This window comes from Amaranthus tricolor, chromosome 6 (assembly GCF_026212465.1).
Source record: "Amaranthus tricolor cultivar Red isolate AtriRed21 chromosome 6, ASM2621246v1, whole genome shotgun sequence".
Taxonomy (NCBI): Eukaryota; Viridiplantae; Streptophyta; class Magnoliopsida; order Caryophyllales; family Amaranthaceae; genus Amaranthus; species Amaranthus tricolor.
This window is the reverse complement of record NC_080052.1, coordinates 6,350,220-6,360,346: the sequence shown is the minus strand read 5'-3', so window position 1 is coordinate 6,360,346 and position 10,127 is coordinate 6,350,220. Positions and strand designations below refer to the sequence as shown.

Genomic DNA, 10,127 nt, shown 5'->3' with positions numbered 1-10,127 from the left:
TTTAATTTCTAAAATATTTCATCAAGAAATAAAAGATACATGATAATTAAAAATTGTTTGAGTGTGACAAATAATCATTATAATAACGTTAGAAGATTACTCATAATTGCCTCAAAAAGTATGAAAACTTTAATCATTAATTATAATGATATTTTTTTTATTAAAAGCACTATATATTCAAAAATACTCTATCTATTTTATAAGAAATATTATAGTTTTATGTTGATAACATATAATTACATCTCTATTTAAAATTTATATATATATATATATATATATATATATATATATATATATATATATATATATATATATATATATATATATATATATATATATATATATATATATATATATATATATATATATATATATATATATATATATATATATATATATACTTTTATAATAATAACTTTGTGCATTGCACGATTTCTATACTAGTTATTTTTAATTTTATTAGCTGTAGATAGCCATAATTCGTGCGAATTATGGAAAACTACATGTATAATGGCTTATTTAAAAAAAAATAATTCTCTGCCTTTGGTGTACTCTAGAATCAAATAAATGACTTCTCAAAAATCAATAGTTATTAACAATTAGGCCAATTATATTATTTCGTAAATGAGTTTAATTGAATTAATAGAAAGTTCTTTAAAACTTTTATTAATAAAGTGTCACAAGGTAAATGATCTTGGTTTTGTAATGTGAGTATTATTTACGATCATACGGCATTAGGCATGGCCACGGTCCGGGTTGGGCCGGTTCCGTTCCGGTTCCACCCGGTTCCGGTTCCATTTGGAACCTGTCGCGACCGATTACGGGCGGTTCCAAACGGTTCCTTGGCGGTTCATGAGGCGGTTCCGGCGGTTCCAATTCATGGGACGGGTGGGTCGGACCATCGGTTCCATTTTTATTTTTTCTTTAAATATTTATATAATATAAAAATACTATAATATTGCGGACGTACCTTTGATGATTACTTGATTATTAGCCAAATTCATTGCTTGTTAAGTTGTCATCGTTATTAAAATATTTACTAAAAAGAATGAAAAAAATAAATTAATAAGAAACGAATTAATGATAATATCGATAAAGATGATTAATAAAAAAAGAGGGAGAAAATGGACTTGAACCTAGTACCCAAAGGAACACTAAGCTGCCTACTTATCCCGAAGGAATCAAAGCCCACATAGTTCTTTGTCATACCTTTTATTTTTAGTTGTTGAATGTTGATTTATCGTTGTCCGATTGATCCTATTCGTCTTCGTCATCATCATCTAGTTGGTTAGATGCTTCCGCTGACTCTCCTCCTGACGATGATGCAGATGTATCCATCATCATCCATGGATCATCATCATCATCTTGATCATCATCATTCCTTAGTCCTTGTGTTCGAATCTCCGCTTGATCCCAATCTTTTTTGCAAACACATATTTGAATACTATGTGGAGCAAGACGAGATTTCTTTTCGTCTAAAACTCTTCTACCTGCACTAAAAGCAGACTCCGACGCAATTGTAGAAGCAGGAATTGCAAGGATATCCTTTGCAATTCTCGATAATATGGGAAATTTTACAGATTTTTCTTTCCACCACTCTAAAATATCATAGCTACCTTGGTCAATTTCAAAGTGGTGTTTAAGATAACTATCTAATTCTAAATATGAAGTGGAGGATGAAGAAGAAGATGATCCTACAAAACTATCATCTTGGCTCATTATATTAGCTATTACGGAATTATAATAAGAGGGACGTGCCGAAACGCTTGCACGCCTAGACGTATCGCGTTTTGGGTTATATACACTAGCATAATAATCATAAAGTTCTGCTAAAAGTTTTTTACAACTTCCAACATAATTATGTACATCACTAGGCGGGCGATCTAATGATTGGTAGTAAAATCCAATTACTTTAGTAAGGACTTCTGTTTTAAAACATGGGTCTAAAATGGTTGCAATTCCATAAATATAAGAAAAATCGGTAAAATATGCCTTCCATTTATCCATCATATCTGCAAGAATCGGCTTTAAATATGGGTTAGTATCATCATGCGTATGTTTAAGAAGATGATAAAAAATAGTAATACACTCACTTATTACTAAGTGGACGTTCGGTTCATAAACATATGAAAAAATCTTAGTTGCGTGGTCATACGCTTCTAATATTTTATGTACACCTATAGCTAATTCCCATGTGTCATCAGTTATATAGCTATCTGTACACTCACTATACAGTTGTGTTATAACTGGACGACAAGCAATCGCCTTTCTTAATAAGTCGTTGGTTGAGCCCCAACGTGTAGGAGTATCTAATGACCAATACACTTTTTTTAGTTGATATTGGTCACATAATTGTTTATATCGTCTCTTTATCTTTCCAATTCTAAGCCACTTTACTATATCTCTAATTCGATCTAATAAATCGCTTAATTGTTTTATACCTGCTTGGCAAGATAAGTTAATTATATGAGCACAACAACGTATGTGTAATAAGCTACCCCCAAGGATAAAACTAAAAGCAGGCTCGTTATACAAAAGTTCCATACATTTAATGTTTGCGGTTGCATTATCGGTAGAACAAAAAAATATCTTATCTAATAAGTTCCATTCTCTACATATTTCTACTAATCTATATTTTATGTTTTCACCCGTATGTCTTTCTAGCATTGTCTCAAAAGCAATTATTCTTTTTTGAATAATCCAATTTTGATCTATCCAATGTGCTGTTACACACATATAAGATTCTAAATGTGGGGGAGCACACCAAATATCAGTTGTTATGCTAACCCTACCATTAAAAGATTTAAACATTTCAATTAATTCATAGCGCATTGATCCATATAATTTAATTGTGCGTCTTTTAAGAGTGCTCCTAGGGATTGCTCTATATTGTGGTTGCAAAGTTATTTTAGTGAAACGCTCGTGTGCCCTACTTTCACCGTGGTTAAAAGGCAATTCATCACAAATTACATACTTAGAAAATTCATCAATCATATCATTACGATTATATTTAAATGGCATACCTGTGCTGGGAATGTCCCACTGTCGGCTTCCACTTGTGGTCTCGCTGCCGCTTGCTGCATGAGTTTCTTTTGTGATTTCGTGCTTCTTTGCCAAATGTTTGTTAAAAGATCCCGTACCACCACCTAACACGTATTCACAAAACACAATAAATAAATTTTTATAAAATATGAATATATAATGTATGTATAAAAAACTGAAAAAGTATTTACCTCTGACAAAATTGTATGAAATTAAGGGCTTTACTCCTTAACTTTCACAAATTTGACAAGTGTATAAGAAAACATCTGGATTGTCGGTTGGTTCTTTTGTAAAATACGACCACACATGTGAAACAGCTCTACCACTAGGAGGTGGCATTGCCGGAAAAGGTTGTCTTACTGGTTTATCTTCATCTAAATTTAAATATAAAGACATACTCATATATACCACAATATGTAAATAAATAATAATTTAAAATTTAATCAATTTGAAGAATAAAATTATAAAACTAACCGATAGTTTGGAAATTGACTCGTTTACCACGAGCTTGTCTTTGTTGTTGTTGTTGTAGTTGTTCTTCATGTGATCTTGTTGATGACTGTCGAGAATTATGTATCCCAATAGCGGTCGTTGGTTCCTCTTTTTGTTCTTCTTCTTCATCAATTTGTATTTCTCTTTCCACTTCTTCTGCATAATTGTGTAATTCTTGGTCGTACCCTTCTGGATAATTTGGTTCATAATTATAATTACTAATCGAAGGTGTTGCTGATACTGACGGAGTTGAAATGGCCTTTCTTTTGGAGTTAGAACCTCCCAATGATTTTGCCACTTTAGTAACTTTTTTAGAGGTTTTTTTCAAAAATGAAGACATGATAATATTGAAATAATAATAGAATTAAAAAATAAATAAATAAATAAATAATAGACTAATTATATAATTAACTAAATTAAGAAATAATTAAAAAACTAATTATGTAATTAAGAGAATAATTGCGTAATTAAGTAGAGAGAGTAGGAGAAGAGATGAGTTGTGAATGAAAATGATTGAAAGTGATGGGTATTTATAGAGAAAATGGCAACGGCTAGAAACGACTAGTTAACGGCTAGTTTTCACGGTTCCGATTCCATGGAACCGCTGGGCCGGTTCACCCGGACCGGTCCCGGTTCCGGTTCCGGTTCCATGGAACCGTTGGACCGGTTCACCCGGACCGGTTCCGGTTCCAACCCGCGGTTCTTAGGTCCGGTTCATGCAGTTTTTCCGGCGGTTTCACAGTTCCGGCAACTTTTTTTCCGGCGGTTTCACGGTTCCGCGGTTCGGGCCGGTTCGGAACCTGTCGCGAACGGTTCCTGTTCCAAGCGGTTCGAGACCGGTTCGGTTCCGGGTAACCCGTCTCGTGGCCATCCCTATACGGCATGATTAATTTATTTTATATTAGACTTAGAATGTGATATTTACTCCAGCAGAATAATATTTTATTCAAGTAAAACGATCGGTTTTAGTATAACAATAGAAACAAAATTATAAAAAGCGAGTATACTATTTTGATTTCCTTAATTTGCTTAATTGGGATAATAATAAAGGCAAGAAATATTTTGTTAATCGGTTGTCATATGGCAAATAATGTTGATGGTTTACTATTATTAATGATAATTAATAATAATTAATAGTTGAGAATCATGAATTTGCAAAGTAATAAAAGTTTATTATTTCAAAAAGAAATTTGATTTTTAGAATTCTAAAAAATGATTTATTAAATTTTATCCGTAGGTAGGCTAATAAATAGAAAATATCTACTATGTAACTATTTTAAGTTAAAAAAGATGGTAACTTGAAAGAATTTAACTCTCCTAATAGAATTATTGATTAAAAGTAATACATATTATGCGCCTAAAAACTAGGAAAAAATTATCTCATCAAACAAAACAATTAACCTCATTCTATACCAAAATTGTCGAACATCTTCATCAATTTTTAATTCTCCCTCTTGTGTATAGATTATTATAATAATTATTTTTCTTACCTCATAATTAAATAATATAAAATGTCAACACCTTGTAAATCCCATCCTTCATCTCCATCCACCACACCCCCTATATCGCCTTCCATAGAAACACCATCATCACCAACACCCACCACAACAACAACCACTCCTTCCTCCCCGACAAAGGCACAAGCCGCCTTCGACTCATTAATTTCAATCCTCCCAACACCACCCTCCGCACTCACCTCCTTCTCCTCATCTCCAACATCCTTACTCCTCCTCACATCCCCTGAAATCTCCAACCAAATATGCTCCTTACTCCGCAAACCCTCCTCCGGTTCGGGAGACAACCACCTTTGCCGTTGGCTATACGACACTTTCCATTCCTCCGATCCCTCCTTACAACTTACCGTCATACGCTTCGTTCCGCTCATCACCGGCCTTTACCTAACCCGAATCACCCACCGTCAACGCCAACCCTTAGCGGGTTTCGAAGCCATTCTTTTAGCTCTTTACGCCCACGAAACAACCGCACGCAACAACCAACCAACAACCGTTACCGTCCCTGATCTTTCTCACCCAAGTATCTACCATGAAAGCTCATCACCTCAACGTAACAATTCCACTGATCTCAACATTGCCGTTATTTCTCCTTCCTTAGAACCGCACCGGACCGTCCGGTCTACCCGTAGGGCACGGATTGTTGGGGTTGCCCTAGAGTTATATTTTAGTAAGATTTGGGTCATGCCTCTCGGGTCGAAACTCGATTTTTGTGACTTCTTAGATGAATGGGCGGGTCCATATTGTTACCACGATAAAGATGAAGATGAAGAAGACGAGGAAGATAATAGTGATGGGTCCCATTTGAGTGGGGAAGAGAATGAAGGGAGGATTTTATTGCCATGGGAATTGTTAGGGCCATGTTTGAGAATATTAGGGCATTGTTTGTTAGGAGGTGAAAAAGGGGAGAAATCGTTGTTATTACGTGAAAAAGCTCATAAAGCTTGCAAAAGTTTGTATAGTAGGGCTATGCATGATGTTAACCCTAAAGCTATTTTGGCTGTTGGTAGTTTATTGAGACTTGTTAAGATGGAGAAGCAGATAGATGAGGTTGATTATACTGAAATTAAAAGTTCTAACATTATCTCCATTTAACTTTATTTTAAAAAAAATTTTAATTAGTAATTTTAGATTCTTTTTCTATGGGCGGATACACTAGATGAGTAAGATGATGCAGATGATGCAAAAACTAATGAAAAAAATAATCTTGAAAGTATTGTAGGGTTTGTTTTCATCACACATATTAATAATATATCTTTATGGAAAAGAAATAGATGATGTTTTATGCGTTTAGCTAGATTCAAATTTTTTGTCATTATTGATTAGTTTCTTGCCATGTACTACTATAATTTCAGTTTTAATTTCATTTAAATCTTGTTGATGTTACTTTATATTTTATGATATATTAGGAAGTGTTAAGTTACTGAGTATAGATATCATTATATCATACAATAATAAAAGTGTCCAAAAATAAAAATGTTATCTTCTCAAACACTAATATAATAAAAGTGTTTGAAAATAACATATGTCATATTTTCAGACACTCTGTGACATGGCTTAATTTTATTGGATGAAAATTATTGACATATCCTATGAGTAATACATCAAGCTAAGAGATATTGCATTATAAAATAATTAGTTTAAATGTAACAATATCATATATATATATATATATATATATATATATATATATATATATATATATATATATATATATATATATATATATATATATATATATATATATATATATATATATATATATATATATATATATATATATATATATATATATATATAGATACAATATAATAAAGAAAAAAGTACCTAGAACAATCGAATCTTTTATTAATTTTTCTACAATAATTTCAACTTTTGATTAACCATGAATAATCTCAATTTTGGGTTCACTTACTAAAGAGGGAAGAAAAACAGTTTATGAAAGATGGCTACCAATGGAGGCAAACCTAATGTTTACATGCGTGCCAGTTGTTCATCTCCAATGGCGACGGACAGGGGACGGAAAACTCATTGCCATAGTTTTCGGGAAAATGATGACGGCAAATTCCTGTAGCTAGCTTGTCGCCACTCTTTTTCAACGCCTCTTTTTAGAAAACAGTGTGGGGCGTCGGTCATTTTCAGTAGCCAGCTTGACGCCCAAATTAAACATTTAAAAAATCTTTTTGTGAGTGGGCACGGCACAGGGCCGTAGCCAACTCGTAGCCCCTATTGAACAATTTTTTATGAACTTTTTTTTAAGTGGGTAATGACCCTATGCCGTAGCCCCTCTCCGCTTCAGTTTTGGAATTATGCTGCATTTAAAAAAAAACACGTAAGTGTCTAAACTAATAATATACTAATATGATTAATAATATATTAATAATACACTAATTCAACTAACAATATGCTCATACGAGTATTAATACACTAATACGATTTATATTATATTGACACCACACTAATATGACTACAAAACTAATAGTATACTAATAATACATTAATTCGTGTAACAATAAACTAATACGATCTATATATAGTTATTACTCTAATACGGCTACACAACTAATAATGAATTAATAATATACTAATTCGACTAACAATACATTAATACGATTAATAATATATTAATATTACACTAATACGACTATAAAACTAATAATATATTAATAATGCATTAATTCAATTAACAATACACTAATACGATTAAAAATATATAAATATTACTACACAAATAATGATATACTAATAATACACTAATTCGACTAACAATACACTAATACGAGTATTAATATACTAATACGATTAATAATATATTAATATTACACTAGTACGACTAATAATATACTATTAAAACTAATAATATAGTAATACGACTAACATTATAGTAATACGACTAATTATATACTAATATTAATCTAATAATAATAATAATAATAATAATAATAATAATAATAATAATAATAATAATAATGAGAAGTCTTGGAGCATCATCTCTCTTTCTTCTCTCTAGATTTTTTCCTCCCTGCTGAGTCGCCACCGTTGCTCCGCCATGGAAGGTAGGAGGAGAGGCCGACCTCCGAAAAGGGAGTTAGAAGCCTTACTAAGTGTTTACTTCATCTTATTGAATTTAATACACGGGTTTTTCGTCTTTATAATCGAATTTTCTCAAATTCGATTTTCGAAAATGATAAACCCTGAATTTAATTTTCGCACAGTTTTATCTCCAAACTGGGTTTGGGGATGTTTCCTTAGGTTAAAAATTGGAACCTTTAGGCTGGTTCATGTTGAAAATGGATTTTTTTGAAGGTCCTTTCTTGGGTTGTGATTTTTTGAAGCCATTTCAATCACTTGAAAACCGTAAAGCTATCTTCTTTCTCGTAAGGATATGGTTTAAAAGTTTTATTTCGAATTTTTGTTCGTGATATGGCTTGTTCGTGGACTGCGTTTTCTGGACCCTGTTCCAATTCAGTCAATGAGTATCCAAAGGTTGGATTTGTAGGGATTTCAAGTTAACTTGAGACGTTTTAAGGTATCCATGTCCCTGTTTTGGTTTTATATATTTCTCTTCCCATTTGGTTCGATCCTTTGTTATTTTGGATCTATGCTTGAATTCTGGTGAGGATTTTTTTTTGTTCATGATTGGCATGATCTATTGTTGAACTTCTCAGAGCTTGTATTAAGGGTAGCCAAGGCCTTTCCATTCCCTTTGGGGTTTACCCTAGCAACTACCTGTGAAAATTTTTGTTACTCTCTTCACTTGCTTGGGATGCCATGTTGGCCTGTGTGTTGTATGCCCCCAATCCATAATTTGGATTGTATAGGGGTGGGTCTAACTCTCTAGGTGAAGTTTGTAACAGATTATTGTTACTGTTAGTGAAATCCCTATAATTTCTAAAGGCGGGATTGCTGTGTCATGGCACTTTGTGGCAGTGGGTTTTGGGTTCTGTTGCAGTAGTTAGTCTTCCGTTCTACTGTGATAATTGTGTATGGTGAGTTTGGTAAGGGCTTAGCCCCCGTCCAATTATACTAAGTCATGTATACGTATGTGGACTAGTCTTGAACTTTATTTGATATGTAGAAGCAGTTTGTTTTGGAGGGTAGAAAAACATGATTACTACTCCTTTCCCTTTAATCTAGGTTATAAAGGATGTTCCCGGCTGTTTTGGGTGTCTCGACTGAATGAAGGATGACACAGTAGTCTTGTGTCCTTGACCTTTCTTATTGTGTTCATGGTTTTGGTGATAGGAGTTTGTTGTTATGGTGTTGTTTTTTCACTGGTTAAATTCTATAAGCTAGCTTTAGCTGTTGAATACCAGCTGTTGAATGGGATCATCGGGGTCAAGTCTGAAGCTGTTTGGCTTGAAGTCTAATGGTGTAATCCTACCATTAAGGAGTTCATGGCCTGCTGATGTGTGAGGGTAGGGCTGTTGATGGCTATCTACATCCATTGCCCACCTGCTAATATACCAGCTACTAAGTCAAAGAGGGTGTTGGCTAAAGCTGCACACCTATGATCTGCTAAGGATTGTTGATGAATATGGTTGGTGAATATTGTGGGTCATGGAGTACCCAGATATTTGATGTTTGCTGGGTTTTAAATTTGCAAATGTTGGTGGTTTCTCGGTTTCTGTCATTTGCCTACTTCTGTGTTGTTGTGCTACATTACTAGCACCAACTATGTAGTCGTCGACTGGTCCACATGTGGTTAGTCCAGCTAATGTGTGAAGGAATACTCCTTGATTGGCTGCTCCCAAATAAAGACATCAAGATTATATATTGCCTGTTAGTGTTGTGAGTTATAGTCATCACAAAGGTTTTGAAAGATGGTATATAAAGATGTTGCTGCTAGTGGAAGAAACAAGTGGTTTTTAAGATCTTAAATCGGTGTTGGCCTATGCTTTTATGTCTATAGTGCCTAGGGATGGCAACAGGTCGAATCTGGACCGAGTCCAAGTGGACCCGGATCCAGATCCATTTTCATGATCAAGACCCAGATTCAGACTCGGATCCACGGGCCTAGATTTTCAGGACCTGTATTCGAATCTATGGATATTGCGGATCCAATACGGATCCGAGTCCAAA

At 33.7% G+C, this 10,127-nt stretch overlaps 1 protein-coding gene across 1 annotated transcript; it reads left to right on the top strand.

Annotated features, from left to right (window-relative positions):
- Positions 1 to 5,011: 5,011 nt before the first annotated feature.
- On the top strand, positions 5,012 to 6,140 carry LOC130815433 (uncharacterized). Its single transcript, XM_057681907.1, has one exon. It carries the CDS (start codon positions 5,046 to 5,048, stop codon positions 6,138 to 6,140), a length of 1,095 nt encoding a protein of 364 aa, XP_057537890.1. The 5' UTR covers positions 5,012 to 5,045.
- The last annotated feature ends 3,987 nt before the right edge of the window (positions 6,141 to 10,127 follow it).